Source organism: Mobula birostris, chromosome 20, assembly GCF_030028105.1.
Source record: "Mobula birostris isolate sMobBir1 chromosome 20, sMobBir1.hap1, whole genome shotgun sequence".
NCBI lineage: Eukaryota > Metazoa > Chordata > Chondrichthyes > Myliobatiformes > Myliobatidae > Mobula > Mobula birostris.
The window spans coordinates 38,239,568-38,262,395 of NC_092389.1; the positions used below are offsets into that span (position 1 = coordinate 38,239,568).

Consider the following 22,828-nt stretch of genomic DNA (forward strand, 5'->3'; position numbering starts at 1 on the left):
ACATTAAGATGTTAGCTGTGCTCAGTGTTGTGACTGTGATTGAAGTCACCACAGAGACACTGAAGCTGGTGTCTTTATTCAGTACAACAAGCAGGCTTCGTACTGGAGACACTCTTAGAAGAGGCCTCCTGACCCATTGTTACATGAGTTGCTGTTGCCTTTCTGTCAGCTTGAATGAACCAGTTTGGCCGTTCTCCTCCAACCTCCTTCATTAACAAGGTGTGGTCACAGGTAGACAGACTAGTTCCTGAGGATTGGAGGGTGGCTAATGTAACCCCACTTTTTAAAAAAGGAGGGAGAGAAACCGGGGAATTATAGACCGGTTAGTCTAACGTCGGTGGTGGGGAAACTGCTGGAGTCAGTTATCATAGATGTGATAACAGCACATTTGGAAAGCGGTGAAATCATCGGATAAAGTCAGCATGGATTTGTGAAAGGAAAATCATGTCTGACGAATCTCATAGAATTTTTTGAGGATGTAACTAGTAGAGTGGATAGGGGAGAACCAGTGGATGTGGTATATTTGGATTTTCAAAAGGTTTTTGACAAGGTCCCACACAGGAGATTAGTGTGCAAACTTAAAGCACACGGGATTAGGGGTAAGGTATTGATGTGGATAGAGAATTGGTTAGCAGACAGGAAGCAAAGAGTGGGAATAAACGGGACCTTTTCAGAATGGCAGTGGGGTACCGCAAGGCTCAGTGCTGGGACCCCAGTTGTTTAAAATATATATTAATGACTTGGATGAGGGATTTAAATGCAGCATCTCCAAGTTTGCAGATGACACGAAGCTGGGCGGCAGTGTTAGCTGTGAGGAGGATGCTAAGAGGATGCAGGGTGACTTGGATAGGTTGGGTGAGTGGGCAAATTCATGGCAGATGCAATTTAATGTGGATAAATGTGAAGTTATCCACTTTGGTGGCAAAAATAGGAAAATAGATTATTATCTGAATGGTGGCCGATTAGGAAAAGGGGAGGTGCAACGAGACCTGGGTGTCATTATACACCAGTCATTGAAAGTGGACATGCAGGTACAGCAGGCGGTGAAAAAGGCGAATGGTATGCTGGCATTTATAGCAAGAGGATTCGAGTACAGGAGCAGGGAGGTACTACTGCAGTTGTACAAGGCCTTGGTGAGACCACACCTGGAGTATTGTGTGCAGTTTTGGTCCCCTAATCTGAGGAAAGACATCCTTGCCATGGAGGGAGTACAAAGAAGGTTCATCAGATTGATTCCCGGGATGGCAGAACTTTCATATGAAAAAAGACATGGTGGAGGATTACAAATACCTAGGGATACGAATTGACAATAAACTGGACTGGTCAAAGAACACTGAGGCTGTCTACAAGAAGGGTCAGAGCCGTCTCTATTTCCTGAGGAGACTGAGGTCCTATAACATCTGCCCAACGATGCTGAGGATATTCTACGAGTCTGTGGTGGCCAGTGCTATCATGTTTGCTGTTGTGTGCTGGGGCAGCAGGCTGAGGGTAGCAGACACCAACAGAATCAATAAACTCATTCGTAAGGCCAGTGATGTTGTGGGGATGGAACTGGACTCTCTGACTGTGGTGTCTGAAAAGAGGATGCTGTCTAAGTTGCATGCTATCTTAGTCAATGTCTCCCATCCACTACATAATGTACTGGGTGGGCACAGGAGTACATTCAGCCAGAGACTCATTCCTCCGAGATGCAGCACAGAGCGTCACAAGAAGTCATTCCTGCCTGTGACCATCAAACTTTACAACTCCTTCCTTGGAGGGTCAGACACCCTGAGCCGATAGGCTGATCCTGGACTTATTTCATAATTTACTGGCATAATTTACATATCACTATTTAACTATTCATGGTTCTATTACTATTTATTATTTATGGTGCAACTGTAATGAAAACCAATTTCCCCCGGGATCAATAAAGTATGACTATGACTATCTCCTTCCAGCAAAGCTGGGATAGATGGTTTGCTATATATCCCTGACATTCTGTGAATGATTGTCCATAGCTGCTTTATAGGTGTCTCAGGGCCCAGGGTTCCACAAAATCTTCTCCAACTATCCCTCTTGGCATTTTTAATTACTCTCCTTGCTACTGCTCTTGCCTTTTTATATTCCATAACATTATCTAACCCTGGGTACTTTTTTAATTTCCTGTAATCTCTATTTCTGTATCTTACTGTGTGACAAAAGACCAAGTTATCAGAAGATTGATGCCGATAAGAGAGACAAAGAGAGAAACATTCCAAATGTTAATGAGAGACGAGAGAGATTAACGAAAAGAGACACAGTTCCGAGTATTGTCAGACCGGTTGCTTTGAACCTGAACTGTTTGAAGTTTGATGGACAGGTAGGGGGATCCCAGTAGGGGGATAAAAGGAACAGGTTCGCTAAGGCAAGGGACACACCACGACACCACGAGATAACGAGACCCTGGAAGTGCGTTGTGCCCCCCCCCCCACAGGTTGGTGGGAGTTTTGGAGGTCTGTCACGGGACCGACCATAGACGCACAGGTTGGAAAGGTACGATCGGCGGGAACCTGTTGTGCATGTCCGCCCTTGCCTGGGTGCCAGGTTCACCGCAGAAGAACGATCTTATCCAGAACGGAGGGGTCACAGTCGGTGACCTCAGAAGACATTACAAAGGGCTCGCCCGAAAGCTAACTGCGAGGGATATCAAAGGTCTGTTTGAATCCGATTTGAATATCATCATTCGCTCGCTCTCTCTCTCTCTCTCTCTCCAACAGCACAACAGCGATTACTGCGAACTGAACTAAACTGAACTCTGCGTCACTTGAGACTGATCATTTTACCCCTAGACTGCGATAGAGCTTGATTGATCCTATTATCCTAGTTCTGTGTACATGTGTGTTTATTCATTGCTAACCTGTTGCATTTATATCCTTACTATTAGAGTACTGTGTTACTTATTTCTTTAATAAATCTTTCTTAGTTCCAGTAATCCAGACTCCAACTAAGTGGTCTATTTCTGCTGGTTTGGCAACCCAGTTACGGGAATCACAATTTTTATTCCACCACAGAACTAATGCTTGAGACTTAAGTACTTTCCGTAGCGGAATAGTCAACTGAGCAACTTTATGAATTATAGAACAGAGGGATTCATTCCAATCGTCTATGGAGCCCTCGCTATTAATCTCTTCTATTATATCCACAGCTTTCTCCTGGTACTCATCCCAATGGACCAAAGAAAAATTATACCTAGCAGACCTCTCCTCAACTTTACTACCAAATTTCTACCAAATCTAGGATAGTGATCACTTCCTAGTGTGTATCTGTCCATAACATCCCGTTCCCCAACCCTAGCTAAGTTTGAGGAAGTGATAGATAAGTCTAAGTGACTACAAGTATTCTTTACAATATTAAATCTTGTAGGCCTTCTGTCATTTCGCAGTACCATGTTGTATTTATCCAGAAACTCCTCTATTATTGCTCCATTACTATCTGTACTTTCACTACCCCATATAGGATTATGGGCATTGAAATCTCCAACCCAGATTACTGGGGGTCTTACCTTATTCATAATTTCATCCAAATCTGATAACATCATATTACCTGGATTATAAAAGTTAATCAAAGTTATTTGACCATGAGAGCTCCAAACCTCCACAGCCACAATTTCAAGGTTAGATTCAAAATCAAGTCTTCTAAATTGGAGTCCTGTTTTTATGAAAGTTGCACACCCTCCACCAGATTTACCTGTTCTGTCAGCTCTCAAACTATCATATCCAGGGATCACAAAATCTAAATGAGACTTTAACCATGTCTCCTGTATACAGATCAAATCAGGCTTGTCTTTAAAAGTTCCAACAAATCTTTTAAATTCTTGACCATTTGCAGATAAACTTCTTGCATTCCACTGTAATATTAAAAACATCCAAATACTAATTATTGGCCTCTTCATCCACATAAAGCTCCTCCGTACTCTCTGATCCCGAAAACTGGGAGGTATTCAGTGATTATTTGCAGACATCCCACCTCTCCCGGAAGTTCCGGGAGTCTCCCGCATATTAATAGTGGCTCCCTGATGCCCGCAACTTATATAGAATATCACGGAAATCAATTTTTTTTGAGAGAGAGCGCGACAGCGAGCGCAAGAGAGAGAGCGAGAGAGCAAGAGAGCAAGCGCGAGTGAGAGAGCAAGAGAGCAAGAGAGCAAGCGCGAGTGAGAGAGTGAGAGAGCAAGCGCGAGAGAGAGAGCGCGACAGAGTGGCCACGAGTGAGAGAGCAAGCACGAGAGAGGGCAAGAGCAAGAGCGAGAAAGCAAGCGCGAGAGAGAGTGGCCATAAGTGAGAGAGAACGCGCGCGCGCGAGAGAGAGCAAGCGAGAGCAAGACCATGAGCGAGCGAGTTCCAAAAAAAGTCAGAGTGGCGGAGTGTTTCAGAAAAAGAAAATATAAAACGTACGTCACCCCAGACTACCCTAAAGTGTAGACCTGCCTGATGGGGTCAAAATAATGACATTGTTGCTCGCTGCACGGTTTGCAACAGTGACTTTTGTATTGCCCATGGTGGGTTAAGACTGTAAAAGACATGTTGAGGTGAGTTTAACAGGTGTCATTCGTTCATTAGTATAGCTAACGTTATTTAAACTGGCTGGCCGGCTGCTAAGGAGCTACTCTATTGCAAGCTTCGTTTAGACTGTTAAAGCCCTTTTGGCCCACAGCGTTGTAAGTATTCAGTGATTGTTTATCTGTCATATACTCATGTAATTTTTCCGGTGAAATCTGTTTTATATCAAGGAATCTCTCTGCAGCTCCAACAACTACTTTTATCATATCCGACCTCTTGGCTGTAGTTTTAGCCCCGACCACTACATCAACAACAAACGCCAAAAAAGACTCTTTAGTCATCAACAACATGCCTGAAGGAACCATAGTTGGAGAACTCGGAAAGAACTGACTCCCCATCATTCCAATCTTTTCTTTACTTATCCTTTGCTCTCTATCAACTTTCTTTACTGCCTCAGCATATGATATTTTTTTTTGGATACTAACATCCTGAAGCTGCTTTGCCTTACTAAAATACTCACATCCTCTGAACGCCACTACATGGTCCCCTCCACAGTTACTGCATTTAGGCACATGCTTTAATATCATGATCCTCTCCACATTTCATACATCTTCTTTTACCTCGACATGTCCAAATCTCTGGCAATTATAACAGCGTAAGGGAGGCCTAATGTATTCTCTAACTTGATAAGACACGCACCCAAGATAGACTCTAGTTGGAAGAACATCACCTGCAAAAACCAGAAGAACAGGGGAATCCCAATTACCACCTTCTCTCGATTTTAATCATTTGGCTTCAATCACTCGACCACCTTTAATATTGTCCAAAATTTCCTTTTCAGTCATGCCAGACCAAATACCATACACTACCCCCTTAACTCCCTTCCTTTCTTTCAGAGTAATACACTCCACTTTCACAACCAATTTTCCCACCATTTTAGCACTGTTATGTTGGTCAATATCTTTGCAACAAATTTTCAGCAATCCATTAGACAAACTCTTGGCCTGGAATCCTTTACCTATTTCGTTCTCTAATGCTGCTGCCACTTTCAAAGGATTAAAGGCTCTAAATCTTCCTTCTCCTTCCTTCTGACCTTTAGTTTTATACAGGACTATAAATTCCTCCAATTCACCCATTTTCCTCAATTTGTTGTCCCCCATTACTTCAGGTCTTTCACTTAATGCACCCCGTTTTGGCTACCCTTATTTCTGGAGTACTGTATTCCACAGTCTCCCACCCTCCTCCTTCAATCTCAAACCACCCCCGCCCCACCTAACCAAACTACTAGGCTCCTCCATGCCAAAGTCCCCACCCACTCAATCAACAGCCCCAACTGGCTATTCCTCAGCCCAACAACCACCTTGCTCTGGATCTGCAGAATCTCTCACGTTTATGAATTCAGGTCATCACTCGGACGCGCCAAGCACCAAATAATGGCTGCTGTATTACCCAGAAGGCCACGCGTCAGAGTAGGCATTCCACTCATGTTGAAGGATCTCAATGCGCAGGCGTACGGGTCAGGGCTGCCATCGTGAACCGGGAGTTAGGTGAGGTACTGTTGAGGGTGAGGGACCTGAGGGTCAAGTCAGGGAGGGGGACGCTGGAGGAGAAGGTGGGAGCAGGTCTGTTTCCGCGGGACATGGCCAGGTGCCCGGATCCAGTTGGTAATGATAGGCCGAAGTCCCACGCCCTTAGTTACCTGAGTAATCGCGCGTCCTCTGCGGAGACAGAGCGGAATGGGAGCGAGCAAGAGGCAGAAGAGGGGAGGAGGAGGAGGAGGAGGGTTTGGATGTGGGAAAGGGGCTGAATGTGTTGCTGCGGGTGGAGTTGCCCAGATCAGGGTTGGTGAAGGGACGTCCCTCTCCTTGGCCCTCCATTCCCCGCTCCTGCCGTTCACTCTGCTCTTGCCCCTCTCTGCATTAGCTGAGGGTGAGGGAGCTCAGGGGGCCAGATGGGGGACTTTCGCTGGGGATTAGTTGCAGGGAATTAATTGATAGCCGGATAAGTTTTGCTGGCATTTTCCTCGGCTGAGACGGCCGATTTCTCACAATCACAGAATTGTGGATAAGGCGGGGACATCTTCCAGGATAAAGGGAATTCTGGACCGAATAGGGGACTGTTCCTGGGCTGAAGAGAAAGGAAGCGGAGATAATGAACAGAATTGTTCCCAGGATCAAACGAGTTGGGGATAAGCCTGGAGTTGAGGCGTTTGCAGGAATCTGGGGATCAGTGCACCCAATGGTTGTATCAGTATTTTATGTTTTCATTTTATTTCTCTCTAAAGTTAGCTGTAGAGCAATGCTGGTTTCAATCTTGGGGTAGACATGAGAGAATATTTGTCTTGCGTTTCAAAGATTCCTCTTTATTTCTGCAGGTACATCTTGAGTGCAGAGCAGGAACTGGAGATGTTGATGCCCAGCAGCCTTACACCATCACGATTTCTGACCCTCGTGGCTCATTTTGTCATTGTAGTTAATATCTTCTGGTCCAGGGTAAGTACAGAGGAAAGACACAGGAAAAACATGAGGGACAGTTCTTGGCCAAGATCAGGTTCAGCCTTCACTAAAGCTCAATATTTGGTGGGGGCAACATCTCAAAACGGAGGGGATAGAGCAGAAATTTGCACTTGTATAGAGCTATTGTTGAGAGACTAAGTTACAGAGAGGGGTTAAGCATATTAGCACTATTTTCACTGGAGTATGGGGGAATGAAGGGTGGCCTTATAGAGGTGTATAAAATCGTGAGGGGCATGGGATGACTGCACAGCCTTTCCAGAGTTGGGGATTCAAGAACTTGAGGGAATAAGTTTAAGGTGAGAGGGGAAAGAATAAATAGGAATCTTGGGGGTAAATTATTCCACCAAGAAGGTGATCATTATATGGAATAAACTGCTCATGGAAGTGGTTGAGACAGGTACATTAAATCATTTGAAAGGTACTTGGATAAGTACATGAATAGAAAGGTTTCAAAGATTAAATTTATTATCAATGTATATATATAGGCATCCGTTAGTCTCATGAGACCATGGATTTGCGCCTTGGAAGGTGTCCAGGGCACAGGCCTGGGCAAGGTTGTATGGAAGATCAGCAGTTGCCCGTGCTGCAAGTCTCCCCTCTCCACGCCACCAATGTTGTCCAAGGGAAGGGCATTAGGACCCATACAGCTTGGCACCGGTGTCATTGCAGAGCAATGTGTGGTTAAGTGCCTTGCTCAAGGACACAACACGTTCCCTCGGCTGGGGCTCAAACGAGCGACCTTCAAATCACTAAATGAATGCTTAACCACGTGGCCACGCACCAACTTCAATATTTGTGTGTGTGTGTATATATATATATATATATATATAGTCACCGTATACAATCCTGAGATTCATTTTCTTGTGGACATACTCAATAAATCTAATAACCATAATAGAATCAATGAAAGACCACACCAAATAGGACAGACAAACAACCAATGTGCAAAAGACAACAAATTGTGCAAATACAAAAGAAAAAATAATAATAAATGAGCAATAAAGGTTGAGAATATGAGATGAAGAGACCTTGAAAGTGAGTCCAGTTAAAACCCAACTACTTTCATATAACTATAGCCCACCAAGAGCAATTGAAAGTAGATATCCCTGGGCATGGCAAACAGAGTCTGTCAAATATTCAGGCATCATTATGCCAAAAGATTTGGCAAGATTATCAGAATGCAATTATCAGCCAAATATAAAAAAAATTAAGGAAGATAAAACAAGATGGAACCTAATTTCTTTTCTTGGTCTCAGTTCAAGGATTGAATCTATTAAAATGACCCTACCAATAGAGATTAACCAAGATCAATTCAATGAATGGAACAAGATGCTATCAAGATATATTTGGCAAGGTAAAAGGCCCAGGGTTCGTCTCAAAACTTTGCAATTAGCCAAGGAAAAGGGGGAATGGGGCCTACCTTCTCTTAGAGATTATTATTTTGCAGCACAGTTGAGAACCGTGATATGCTGGTGCAACCCATCATATGACGCTCAATGGAGAACTTTGAGGAGAGGATACTTTCCATCCCCATACAGGCAATTTTGGCTGATAACAACTGACAAAGTTACATAAATACTATTGATAACCTGTGGGTAAAATGGTCTCTTAAAATATGGAAAACTATTATAAAAGAATATAAACTAGAGAGAGACATTGCAATTCTTAAATGGTGTGCACATGACTCGGATTTTACGCCGAATAAACTGGATGCTAGACTTAAGGACTGGACAGCTAAAGGAATAACAGCAAGCTTTGTAAGCAGCCTGTGGTTCATCTTGGTAGAAGGTTTTGAGGGATATGGGCCGAACACTGTCAAATAGAATTGGGTTAGATTGAAATCTTGCTCAGCATGGACCAATTGGGCTGAAGGGCCTGTTTTCACGTTGCATAACTATGACCCTGTTATCGTGGATGACCATCCTAAAGTATTTTACAAAATTTTATTCAGATCAAAGTGGACATCTACAGAATTATTAAGCGTGAGATCCAAACATTTCCATTAGTGAAAGGGGAAATGCTGAAACCACAGCTAGAGGGATGTAGTAAAGCTGGAGGATGTTGCTCAGGTGGAAAGAGATGAGGCCATGAAGTTATGTTTTTCCGACAAAGAATTTCAGATTTAATTTCATGGTACTTCTCACGGAGAGCAAAGACTGGGATGACAAGAGCAAGACTTGATGCAAGGTGTGCCACAGGCAGCTCTGTTATGGAGATTATGCTGGAAGCTCTGAAGCTAGACGGAGCATGTGATGGGATTAAATTAACGTAACAAAGTGATAGATGAAAATTTCGGTATTGGATGCACAGAGATGGACAAAAGGCACAGAACAGCATCAGCATGTCGCAGAGTCATACGGAATGTGATCCGTAGCATTATGCAAATAATGGCTGTGGATAATGCCGTGACTATACTTCAGATGTAGTTCAGTGACTTTGGGGCATACTGAGTTTGTGCACTATCGGTTGCCAGGTCTTGAGGGACTGAGTTATAGGGAGAGGTTGGATAGGCTGGTCTTTCCTCCTTTGGGGGAGTCTGAGAGGTAATCTCATAGAGGTATATAAAAGAGCCAGGTGGCATGGTAGTGTAGCAGGTAGCTCAATGGTTTACAGTAGCAGCAATAACTGATCGGGGTTCAATTCCTGCAGCTGTCTGTAAGGAGTTTGTACCTTCTCCCCGTGACTGCGTGGGCTTCCTTCATTCCAGATTCCAACCACATCCTCTGTTTAAAAGCAAGACTTTGCTCCTTTCACCCTTAGTTCTTTAGTTCTTTTCCCTTTGTTTTAACCTGTGACCTCTATTGTCCCTTCCAAAAAAGGCATCAGCTTCCCTTTATCCACTCTGTAGGCACACATTGTTTTGCATATTTCCGTCAAATTTCTTTTTCAGAGTAGGTAGTCCCACTTCACATCCTTCCTATAATGCGGCAACCTGTCAACTTTTGATTCCGATTGGCTTGGGTCAGATCCGCTCTCACCCTTTAGCTTTTCTCTGGTTAATTATTTGTACTTAGTGTGGCTCCTTCTCTTTTGTAGCTGACTTAAAACTAGTGATCACTGTGTCCTTAGTGTTTACCTTCTAAAACTTGGTGCCCTTGACCTACCTCATTCCCCAGTATCTGATCAAGCAAAACCTGTTTTCTTATTTGACCAGTAATAGATTTCTAGAAAATTATCCAGGACAGATTTAGCCCCTCAAGTCTATGCTAGCTCACAGCAGTCTCATTCCCTCACTAATTTCCCCTGTGACCTTTTCTTCCTACATTCCTATCAATTGCCTTCAGATCCTCCAGTTTCTTGCCTCCAGCCAAACACATTTTCTTTGAATTTTTTTTGATTTTGTCTGTGTCTTCCATCTTCTATAAAAATAAAATAGAAGAAGTATAACATAGCAAAGATGAGCAGGAAGCCAGAGGATTGGGAAACTTTTAAAAAGCAACAGAGGATAACTAAAAAGGCAATACGGGGAGAAAAGATGAGATACGAAGGCAAGCTAGCCAAGAATATAAAGGAGGATAGTAAAAGCTTCTTTAGGTATGTGAAGAGGAAAAAAATAGTTAAGACCAAAGTTGGGCCCTTGAAGACAGAAACAGGTGAATTTATTATGGGGAACAAGGAAATGGCAGACGAGTTGAGTAGGTACTTTGGATCTGTCTTCACTAGGGAAGACACAAACAATCTCCCAGATGTAGTAGTGGCCGGAGGACCTAGGGTAACGGAGGAACTGAAGGAGATTCACATTAGGCAGAAAATGGTGTTAGATAGACTGATGGGACTGAAGGCTGATAAATCCCCAGGGCCTGATGGTCTGCACCCCAGGGTACTTAAGGAGGTGGCTCTAGAAATCGTGGACACATTGGTAATTATTTTCCAATGTTCTATAGATTCAGGATCAGTTCCTGAGGACTGGAGGGTAGCTAATGTTATCCCACTTTTTAAGAAAGGAGGGAGAGAGAAAACAGGGAATTATAGACCAGTTAGCCTGACATCAGTGGTGAGGAGAATGCTGGAGTCAATTATAAAGGATGAAATAGCGGCACATTTGGATAGCAGTAACAGGATCGGTCCGAGTCAGCATGGATTTAGATTAGATTAGATTATGAGGACACGCAGTCCTCTTTTATTGACATTTAGTAATGCATGATACAATATTCCTCCGGTGTGATATCACAAAAACACAGGACGGACCAAGACTGAAAAACTAACAAAAACCACATAATTATAACATATAGTTACAACAGTGCAACAATAACCATATAACAATTACAGCACGGAAACAGGTCATCTCGGCCTTCTAGTCCGTGCCGAACTCTTACCCTCACCTAGTACCATAACTTGATGAAGAACAGGCCGTGAGCACAGTAAAAAAGTTCAAAGTCTCTCGAAAGTCCCACATCTCACGCAGTCGGGAGAAGGAAGAAAACTCTCCCTGCCATGCCCGACCACAGTCCGACTCTGAGTCGTCCGAAAACTTCGAGCTCCGATCAGCCCTCCGACACCAAGTACCGAGCACCATCTCTGCCGAATGCTTCGACCCCAGCCTCGGTTGCCAGCAGCAGGCAAAGTCGGGGATTTTGAGGCCTTCCCTCCTGAGATTCTCGATCGCACAGTAGCAGCGGCAGCGAACTGGGCATTTCAGAAATTTCTCCAGATGTTCCTCTGTGCCTTCTCACGTCTGTCTCCACCAAATCAGAATTGTGCACGGCACCCTACTTACAAATACGATATAATTTCACCGGAGAGCTGCGCGCGCTGTGTCACGCCGCCATCTTCTCCTCCCGCTCCCAAATCTAGTACATTGTGCCACTGGACCTTTATATGGGGAACCAGTACCACCTCCTGCACCCCACTATTGTTCTCTACCTTTCAAAGTGGTGGTCAAAATGTCAGACATTGGCTAGTGCCAATGGTCCCAGATAATCGGGAAGTAGCACCTTGTGTGGACTCTGTGGTAAAGGTAATTTGGGATGCATAGGTTTATGCTCATCTAATTTGTCTTCAGATCCTGGTACTGTTTATTTAAGTTGTTTGTTTTCCCCCTTTTAAAGCAGACACCATTATCTTTGCCTCCACTACGTTATCTTTGCTCGTCGAGCACCTCCGCTCCGTCCACCACAACAGACAGGTTCTCCCAGTTGCCACCCATTTCAACTCTGCTTCCCATTCCCATTCGGATATGTCCATACATGGTCTTCTGTACTGCCATGATGAGGCTAAACTCAGGTTGGAGGAGCAACACCTCATATACCGTCTTGGTAGCCTCCAGCCCCTTGGTATGAACATAGAATTCTCCAACTTCTAGTAATTCTCTCCCCCTCCCTTCCTCTGTCCATATTTCACTCTGCCCTCTCCCCCAGCTGCCTATCACCTCCCTCATGGTTCCACCTCCTTCTACTACCCATTGTGTTTTCCCCTATTCCTTCTTCACCTTTCCAGCCTATCACCTCCCTGCTTCCCCTCCCCCACCCCTTTATCTTTCCCCTTACTGGTTTTTCACCTGGAACCTACCAGCCTTCTCCTTCCCACCCTCCCCCCACAATTTCTTTATAGGGCCTCTGCCCCTTCCCTCTACAGTCCTGACGAAGGGTTCTGGCCCAAAACGTTGACTGATCAATTCCAAGGACGCTGCCCGACCTGCTGAGTTCCTCCAGCGTGTTGTGAGTGTTGCTTTGACCCTAGCATCTGCAGAGTATTTTGTGTTTATTATCTGTGCCTATCCTTTTTGTATCTTTTCTGTCTCTAGCTTTTATTCATTCTCTCTTTTCTTACGGGATTCATCTAACTGTTTCTATGTACAGGTTTCTCCCGCCATCTGAAGGTAGAGCGTTCCGATGAAACGGTTTGTAAGCTGGAATGTCGTAAAGCGAAGAAGCAATTACCATTTATTTATATGGGAAAAGTTTGTGAGCGTTCGCAGACCCAAAAATAACCTACCAACACATAAAACCTAAAATAACAGTAATATAGTAAAAGCACGAATGATATGATAAATACACAGCCTATATAAAGTAGAAATACCGCACTGTTCTCCGTAGTGAAAATCTTACGCAAGCGTGCTCGGCAGAAACACTCTCTCCAGTAACCTTTAAGCTATGAAGCTGCGAAATCATACCAAATAACACATAAAAATACACAGCCTATATAAAGTAGAATAATGTATGTACAGTGTAGTATCACTTACCGGAATTGGGAAGACAGCGCCGAGCACACTGGTGATGGTGTGTTATGCTGAGTCGTCAGAGGCTGGGGTGGTGCAGTGGCCCCCAACCGCCGGGCAGCGAACCGATACCGATCCGCGGAGAATGCAGCAGTCCAGCGGTGGCCGGGACGCACCCAGCACATCTTTAAGAAAAAAGCCGAAATAAACAAGCTAATTAATTAGGTGCCGCCTGGCATGTAAATGTCGGCCTAGATCAGAGGCGATTGCTGATTCCCTGCCTCGATGTCGAAGGTTGAGGTTTGTTGTCTGCTATGGCTGATGTGGAAGGCTTGAGAAATGACAGTATGCTTGACTGCTTAGCCTTGCGCATTTTTCTATCATACAGTTCTTTGTAAGCACTCAAACCATCTTGCAAATATGCCCTAAACCGACGTACCCTTTTTGATAAAATTGTACTTTATCATTGCAGCGAAAATCTCACGCAGTTGCTTCACGTTCTGTTCCTGGACGACTTCACTTTCGGTTCGTTCGCGACTGCATTCGTTTTCGATTGTTATCCTTTCCTCGTCCAATTGCATCAGCTCTTCCATCTATCAGTTCTTGGTCATGGGATGCCAAAACCTCTTCAACATCATCTTCGTCAACTTCCACAAGCAAAACCCACTTTGTCCTTACTTCGTTCACCACGATTGAAACACTTAATTATGTCTAGTTCTACGCTAAGTGTAACACCCTTACGAGTTCTTTTAGGCTTTTCCAATACCTTAGAACTCATTTTGCTAACGGCTGCTCACAGGCACGTGTTTAAGCAATGCCGGCTAGAATGCGGTTCTGGGGGAGGAGCTTGGCTGCTCGGGGCGCGCAGCTTTTTCGTGCGCTGCCTTTTCTCGTAACAGTGAAAACACCTTCTGTTAGCGAAAACAGGTAACTAATGTAGGTCTTTCATAACAGTGAGGTTTCGTAAAGTCGTAAAGCGAACGTTCGAAAAGCGGGGGACACCTGTATCGCCTTTCCATTGAACAAATGCAGACCACCCTACATTCTTCCCACCTTGTCCTTTCTCTAGTAATCCTCCAAGTATTCCAAGTGGTCTACATTAAACGTACTGTCAGAAGGAGTCCCTTTTGAACTCACTTAGTCCATTCCACCCACTTCCCAATGCACTTGATGCTTTCTGGTCCATAATCTACAAACATATACCACTCTCACTACCTTCTGAGTGAAGAAGTCCCACTCAGGTACCGCTTACATATTTCACTGTTCACCCTCAACCTCTGACCTCTCGTTCCAGTTGCACCCAACTGAAGTGGAAAAAGATGAGCCAGTACAGTTCCTGACAGATGCATCCTGGTTTTATTCATCTAACTGCAGTTTGTTACTCAGCAATGAGCCTTTAATGTTTCACTTAGCAGCAACACATAATGGCTGCAGAGAGGCAATGAAGATTGCAGAACGTGGGTAGAGTGCATTCTGCTTCTCAGAGAAAAACTTTAAAATTCTCAATTTAAATAAATACCAAGAAAGAAAATGGATGTGCTGGGAGCAGGGTGTTGAAGTTCAGAAGTCTCAATTCCCATAGTGAAAAAGTGAGGTGGTGTTTGTAGGCACATAAACTGTTCATAAATCTGATGGCAGTGGGGAAGATGTTCTTAAATTGCTAAGTGTGGGTCGTCAGGCTTTTGTAATTCCTCCCCGATGGTAGTAACAAGAAGAGGCACCACCTCTTGATGTCCTCAGTAATGAGGACAGTTGTGCCCATGAAGGAGTTGCTTCTGTGCCTCTTTAGATCCTACACATTGGAGGCTGCAGACCAGACTGTTATGCAGTAATCAAAATGCTCCCCACAGTAACATGAATATCGCAAAATGGTTCAAAAATCTTTCATTGCCGAGCACTTTAAAAATTCCACTCCCTCCAAGACTTTCACACTAAGGCAATCCCAGTTAATAGGGGAAAGTTGTAATCCCCTGCTACAATAACCCTATTGCCCTTGCACCTTTCCAAGATTTGTCTACATATCTGCTCATCTAGCTCCTGCGGACTGTCAGATCTGTAATCTATCTCTAGCAAAGTGATCCCTCCCCCCCACTACCCCTTTGGTAGAGCTTAGGATCATGGCCTTACTTGAGGGGCCTTCTTGAATAGCCAGCCTCCCTCTTTACTGTAGTAATGAATCCTAAATATTGAATTGCTACCTCCTTTTTCCTTGCCATCCTTTTCCCATACCTATTGTATGGAAGATTCTGTACCCAAGCATATTGACTTGCCAGTTCTACCCTGTTAACCATGTCTCTGTGATCAGAGCAATATCATATTCTCATGTGCTAATAAACAATCTAAATTCATCCATTTTACTCATCAAACCCTTTTAGTTTAGTCATGTATTTTGTCCCCAAGGCTTATTACACCCATGCCTGCTCTAATTATGGGATTGACTTAGTTTTCCTTCTATATTGAGTTTAGCTGTCCCCTAACAGCGAAACTACTATGTTCCATTCCCTTGCCAAATTAGTCTGGACTTTCCAACAACACCGGCCAATCCAACTCCCCTCCACCACCACAAAGATGCTGGATCAGTTTTGGTTTAGATGTAGCCCATGCAACTTGTACAAGTCCCATCTTTCCCAGAAACTGTCCCATTATCCAAAAATCGAAACACACCTGTCACACTGTCACACTCTCCTCTCAACGACACATTGAACTGGGCTATCCTTGTACTGTTCCCCTCCAAGTTAAGGATGCCTGCCATTAAGTACAGTCCATATGTACAAAAGAAGGTTTGAGAGAGCAGTGACTTGGATTTGGCAGCTGCTACAGGTGTATTCTGCTGTGTGGGGAAATTGATTCACGGCAATGGCTGTCTCAGAGTGAAAGCTTCTAATATCAGGCATGCATTTCAGGTGAGGGGTGAGTTCAGGGATGTGCAGGGCAAGTTTTTTTACACAGAGTGGTGGATGTCTGGAAGGTGCTGCATGGCGAGATAGTGAAGGCATGTACAGTAGAAGTATTTAAAAGGCACTTGAATGTGTGGCGAATGGAGGGATATGGACATTCGCAGGCAGAAGCAATTAGTTTTGTAAGTATTTAATTGCTAGTTTAATTAGTTCAACACAACATGGTGGGCCGAAGGACCTGCTTTTGTGCTGTACTGTTCTGTGTGAGTGGTTGAATTAAATGCTCTGGTTTAACCACGCGTTGCCCAAGTTTTTGTCATCCACATTTCCAACTTGTGAACTGATAACGAATGGTTCTCAGGAGCAGGAAGACCCTGTTGTAATCTGGAAGTAATCCACAGATTGTGGCCACGGAGGTGCTGCTCATTAATCTGCAACCTAGCTTCCTAAATTCATAATGCAGGGCCCAATCCTTCCTTTTACCTTTGTGATTTGTACCAACGTGACCCTCCTCTGTTAGAATGCTCTGCAACTATCTGTGACGTTCATCACCCTAGTACCAGGAAAGCAACGCATTGTCCTGGATTCACCTTTGCAGCCATAAAATCTGTCATTCCTTCACTACTGAGTCTCCCATCAGTCACCCTTGGACTTCTGCTCCTCTCCCCTTGTACAGGTGAGTTTCCTGTGGTGCTGCAGACTTGCTGGACTCATTATGCAGTACAGTACAGGAGGCTACTACTCTGCCCAGCGTTGTTGTGCTAGCATTTTTGGTAAACTGTCCAAATGGATCAATTCCCCAGCATTTGTACTTTCTTAATTTTTGGGAAATTATTGATACTATTCTTTTTGATTATCAAGTTTTCTCCAACTGATGAAAGGTTGATGTTTAGGGTACAGGTAACGTGCTACAAGGATGCTCTTCTAAGCAGTTGTTGGTTGGGAGTTAGGGTGATGAGAGGGAATGGGTCCACCACAGGGGCAGGTGGTCACCAGAATGGCAGATTTAGATATCTATCAATGTATGCATATCTAAGGCCTTTGGAGACCAGATTTTACAAGGGAAATGGGATTATGTGTAAATGGTTTCTTCTTCTATGTTACTGCGTATGTTAATCAAAATGGCTTCTTTGTTATGTTAATCTGCTACGTTACTGCGTATGTTAATCAAAATGGCTTCTTTGTTATGTTAATCTGTTATGTCACTGCATATGTTAATCAAAATGGCTTCTTTGTTATGTTAAATGCTGAGAAAGTCTCTAGCTAGCACTTTGCTTGGGTTATAACAGATAATAGATGTAAATGAACCAATGGGTGTCCATGTTATTCTTTCTTGGGGTGATATGGCTGGGAACCAGGGGGTTTTGGCGGGGAGAGGCCGTGAGGACGACGGACCTGCGGAAATGCTCAGTTTGATCACTCCGGGTGGTCCTGAGCTGCGAGTCGAAGGGGTCAGAGGGGTCCCGAAGAGGTCCCCGAGCTCCAATGTGTTCACCAAGGAATTGAACTTTGGTAAGTCTGGCACCTTTTCCATTCCTTTTTTGTATCGAACTTTGATTAATCTCATAGAATTAGTAATATCTATAAAGTGTAATTGGTAAAACGTACATTTTGTGCTGGCTGATGATTGATGTTTGAAGCTGAACCAGGTGGCAGTTGTACAGCAACCGACATCACTGGGAAACAAGGTGGGCGGCGGGCGGGGTTTCCCCGAGATAAATACGAGCCAATATAGCTGAGCGTTACATATGTCTTGAGGTAGGAATGTTTCCCAGAAAGAATAAAGTATATTCAGAGTAACAGACACAAAATACTAAGTTAACAAATTTCACGTCACATGGTGGTGATTCTGATTCTGAGGAACTCAGCAGGTCAGGCAGCATCTATGGAGGGGAATAAAGAGATGATATTTCAGGCCAAGACCCTTCATCAGGACACATCATCTTCATCAAGAATCAGAAAAAAGAGTGTATTTTTAAAGCACTTTTTCAGCAGAAAATTGGGAGAATATTTGAAAGGGAAACAAAAATTGGGATGATAGGAGAGACGGGGGAATTGGTTTAATTGAATATTTGTACTAAAGTGCCAGCGCATTGATAATAAGTAGAATGGCTGCCTCCTATGCTGTACGTGTGAGTTGCACCTTAGCCATTTTACATTTGCATATGTGCTTGGATTTTGTGTCTGTTCCTGTAGTGTCTCAGAAGAACTGAATTTTTTTTTGCCACTTTCCTATAAATGTTATCTCAGCTATTGGAGCCCATGGTAGTGCCTCGGCTGCTCTTCTCTTCTTCTTGTTTGAACAATGGCCATGCAATACCTACTGGTGGATATTCACTTTCTGCAGGTAGGTCATAGAGTCATAGAAAACTACAGCACAGAAACAGGTCCTTCTGCACATCAAGTCTGTGCTGAACCATTTAAACTACCTAGTCCCATCGACCTGCAGCTGGACCATAGCCCTCCATAACCTCCCATCCAGGAAGCTATCTAAACTTCTCTTAAACATTGAAATCGAGTTCGCATGCACCAATTGAATTGGCAGCTCATTTCACACTCTTTCCCCCCTCTGAGTGAAGAAGTTTCCCCTCATGTTATCCTTAACCAATGACCTCTAGTTTAGTCTCACCCAACCTAAGTAGAAAAAACCTGACTGCAATAGTGGAAAAACAGATTGTTAAAACAGTCAAGAGGCAAAGGGATGTTTTACTAAGCTTGTGCATCATTAAATATGGGGAGGATGCTAACCATTAACAGTGTGGGTGTGTGTGTGTGTGTGTGTATATATGAATATTAGTGTGTTCAAGTGTGTGTGCATGCACGCATGTAAGTCTTTGCTAACTGTCCCACTGGTTCTGTGTTGCAATTCTTCCTTGACCTGTGCTGCAGCTGTTACAGCTCATTGCAGTGGTTCCATTTGTCTGTCGTTCTTTGTCTTTGAGAGATGGGAGTGCTGGACCTACTGGTACATCTTTGGATTCTGCAGGTATTTCTGCCCTTCAGAATTAGTTCAGAAAGGTACAGCACAAAACAGGCCCTTCGGCTCATCTAGTCTGTGCTGAACCATTTAAACTGCCTAGTCCCGTCGACCTGCACTTGGAGCATAGCTCTCCATACCCCTTCCATCCACGTAACTATCCAAACTTCTCTTAAACATTGAAATCAAGCTCGCATGCACCACTTTGCACTGGCAGCTCGTTCCACGCTCTCACGACCCTCTGAAGAGGTTTCTCCACATTTCACCTTTGAGCCTTAACCAATGACCTCTAGTTGTAGTCTCACCCAACCTCAGTAGAAAAGCCTGCTTGCATTTACCCTATCTATACCCTCATAATTTTGTAATCAAATCTCCCCCAAATCTTCTACGTTCCAAGGAATAAAGTCCTAATCCTGAGTTATCTTTCCTTATAACTCGGGTCCTCCAGTCCCAGCAACATTCTTGTAAATTTTCTTTGTAGTCTTTCAACCTTACATCTTTCCTGTAGGTAGGTGACTAAAACTGCATGTAGTGCTCCAAATTAGGCCTCACCAATGTCTTGTACAACTTTAACATAACATCCCATCTCCTGTATGCAGTACTTAGATTTATGAAGGCCAGTGTTCCAGAAGTTTTCCTTACGAGCCTATCTACCTGTGATGCCACTTTCAATTAGTTATGGATCTGTATTCCCTGATCATTTTGTTCTACTTCACTCCTCAGTACCCTACCGTTCTCTCACTGTGTAAGATTTACCCTGGCTGATCCTAGTGAAGTGCAACACCTCGCACTTGTCTGTATTAAATTCCATCTGCCATTGTTCCAGCTGAGACAGATCCCTCTGCAAGTCACGACGGCCTTCCTCACTGTCCACTACACCCCAAGTCTTGGTGTCATCCGCAAATTTGCTGATCCAGTTAACCATATTATCATCCAGATCATTGATATAGATGACAAACAACAACGGACCCACTAATCACAGACCTCCAGTCAGAGAGGCAACTATCTACTACTGGTCTCTGGCTTCTCCCACAAAGCCAATGTTTAATCGGATTTACTACCTCATCTTGAATGCCGAGCAACTGAAACTTCTTGTCCAGTCTCCCATAAAGGACAATGTCAAAGGCCTTGCTGAAGTCCTGGACATCCACTGCCTTGCCTTCATCAACTTTCCTGGTAACATTCTCCAAAAACCATGCTGACTATCCCTAATCAGCCCCTGTCTATCCAGATACTCATCTATCTGGTCCCTCAGAATACCTTCCAATAACAGTCCCACTACTGATGTCAGGCTCACCAGCCTATAAATTCCTGGTGTATTCTTAGAGCCTTTCTTAAACAGCAGAGCCACATTAGTCATCCTCCAATCCTCCGGTACTTCAAATTGTCGCTAAGGATGATTTAAATATCTCTGCTTGGGCCCTTGCAATTTCTGCACTTTCCCCCTACAGGGTCCAAGGGAACACCTTGTTGGGCCCTGGGGAGTTATCCACCCTAATTTGCCTCAAGACAGCGAATACCTCCTCTTCTATAATCTGTATAGGGTCCATAACCTCACTGCTGCTTTTTCTCACTTCTATGGACTCCGGGTCCATTTCGTAAGTAAATACAGATGCAAAAAAAAATGGATTTAAGATCTCCCCTGTCCCTTTTGGTTCCATGCATAGATTACCATTCTGATCTTCCAGAGGACCAATATTGTCCCTTGCAACCCTTTTGCTCTTAACATATCTGTAGAATCCCTTGGGATTCTCCTTCACCTTGTCTGCTAGGGCAATCTCATACCTTCTTATAGCACCTTGTTTTTTTTTTCTTGGGGTAGCACAGTAGTGTAGTGGTTAGCACAACGTTTTACAGTACAGGTGACCCGGGATCAGTTCCTGACATTGCCTGTAAGGAGTTTTTACGTTCTCTCCATGACTGCGTGGGTTTCCTCTGGGTGTTCTGGTTTCCTCCCACAGTCCAAAGGTGTATGAGTTGGTAGTTTAATAGGTTGATCATTGTTAATTGTCCTGTAATTGGGCTAGCGTTAAATTTGTAGGTTGCTGGGTGACATGACTTGAAGTGCCAGAAGGGCCTACTCCACTCTGCATCTCAATAAATAAATCAATAATCCGGGTCCTCACTATCTCTTAAAAACCAAGGTTCCTTAAACCTGTTACCTTTACATTTTATTATGACGAGCACATCAAGCTTTGTACTCTCAAAATTTCACTTTTGGAGGCCTCCCACTTACGAAGTACACCGTTGCCATAGAATAGCCAGTCTCAATCCACACTTGCCAGATCCTTTCTGATACCATCAAAACTGGCCTTTCTCCAATTTACAATTCCAGCCTGTGGACCAGAACTATCTTTTTCTACATTTACTTTGAAATTAATGGCATTATGATCACTAGATGCAAAATTTTCCCCTGCACAAACTTCTGTCATCCGCCCTCCCTCATGCCTTAATAGGAGATCAAGTATCACACACTCTCTGGGTGGGACTTCTACCTACTTATTAGGAAACTTTCCTGAACACAGTTAACAAACTGTCCCATCTCGTCCTTCTACAGTATGGTAATCCCAGTTAGCATGTTGAATGTTATAATCATCTACAATAACAACCTTATCATACTTGCAACAGTCTGCGATCAACTCTTGTTAGACTCTGTCTGGGTTGCCTCATTTAACTGGTTTGGACCAGTCAGAATGTAAAGACACAAATACACAAGGCTGGGGTAGGCAGAGCCATGGAACAATGTTGGTTTGTAACCCTGTACCATGACCAGTAAGAAGGTGACCCAGGTAGGTCAGATGACCTTGAGCCAATGGGATGGAGATCCAATGGTTCAAATGATGAGGAACAGTATAAGAGTCAGGAGATCCAAATACACAGGGGCGATAACTCTCCAGCAGCCAGAGACCAACCATGGCGGATAAGGAGGACCCCACAGACACGTGGAGATCGGGACCACGAGGAACACCTGACCAATGTACACTCCTTTCCCGGGTAATACCTTTTCTCTTCGTTGCCTGTTCATGGAGTGTCAGGGGTTCTAGTAGGGAGTGCACAGGTAGATCAGGTATGAACCCATGTGCTTTTTAGTTGAAATAATAAAAGTTACTTGTCGATAAATACAGATTCTCTGTGCCTCACTGATCATTATTACAAGGGGTGAGATTCTTGTAACAGTTCTGTAATGGGGAAAAAGACAGGAAAATTCCACATACAAGCTGGATTCTTCCAGCAACTGTCACGTAACCCATGGTGTTATTATTGAACCATTTACAACGCTAACTATTTACTCTGCTAACTTTTTACGCATGCCCATTTTCAGCTGTGGAAACTTCTTATTCTGAAATTACATGGTCTGTCTGCTTATTTTTCAGCGTGTTCCCAGCATGTATTGAAATTGTCCTCGTGATCGCAGTATTTGGACTGAAGAAGAAGCCATTTTGATTATCTTGCACATCCTCCCTAAACAAACTGGAGGTTGACCCTGGAATGGCAGTAGAAAATCACTTTAAAATGCAGTGTGCATTTGACATTAGGGTATTAACAACATTTATAGAACTTCAGCATTTGACCAAATTATCTTACATGGATTTCTCTTATTCTATTATGGACCTTATCGTCTCCAAGACAAAACATGTCATCCTCCATTATAGACTGTGTGCATCAATGTCTCCATGATAAAGTATGTGTTACTCTTTTTTTCTTTTCCAGAATGTACCGCTTGTATGTGGAATTTTCCTGTCTTTTTCCCCATTACAGAA

General features: G+C 43.7%; 1 protein-coding gene across 1 annotated transcript; it reads left to right on the forward strand.

The window, feature by feature from the left end:
• The first annotated feature begins 6,925 nt into the window (after positions 1-6,925).
• LOC140185251 (transmembrane protein 107-like) lies at positions 6,926-22,511 on the forward strand. The gene is made up of 4 exons (XM_072238639.1): positions 6,926-7,012; positions 17,449-17,602; positions 18,341-18,437; positions 22,442-22,511. Exons 1-4 carry the CDS (start codon positions 6,926-6,928, stop codon positions 22,509-22,511), a joined length of 408 nt encoding a protein of 135 aa, XP_072094740.1.
• The last annotated feature ends 317 nt before the right edge of the window (positions 22,512-22,828 follow it).

Bases quoted from the DNA above. Each gene is read 5' to 3' on its own strand.
- LOC140185251 (XM_072238639.1), top strand. From the start codon at position 6,926: ATGTTGATGCCCAGCAGCCTTACACCATCACGATTTCTGACCCTCGTG. The intron at 7,013-17,448 runs GTAAGTACAGAG...GCTGGGAACCAG, and splicing joins TTAATATCTTCTGGTCCAGG to GGGGTTTTGGCGGGGAGAGG. The intron at 18,438-22,441 runs GTAGGTCATAGA...CTTATTTTTCAG, and splicing joins TGGATATTCACTTTCTGCAG to CGTGTTCCCAGCATGTATTG.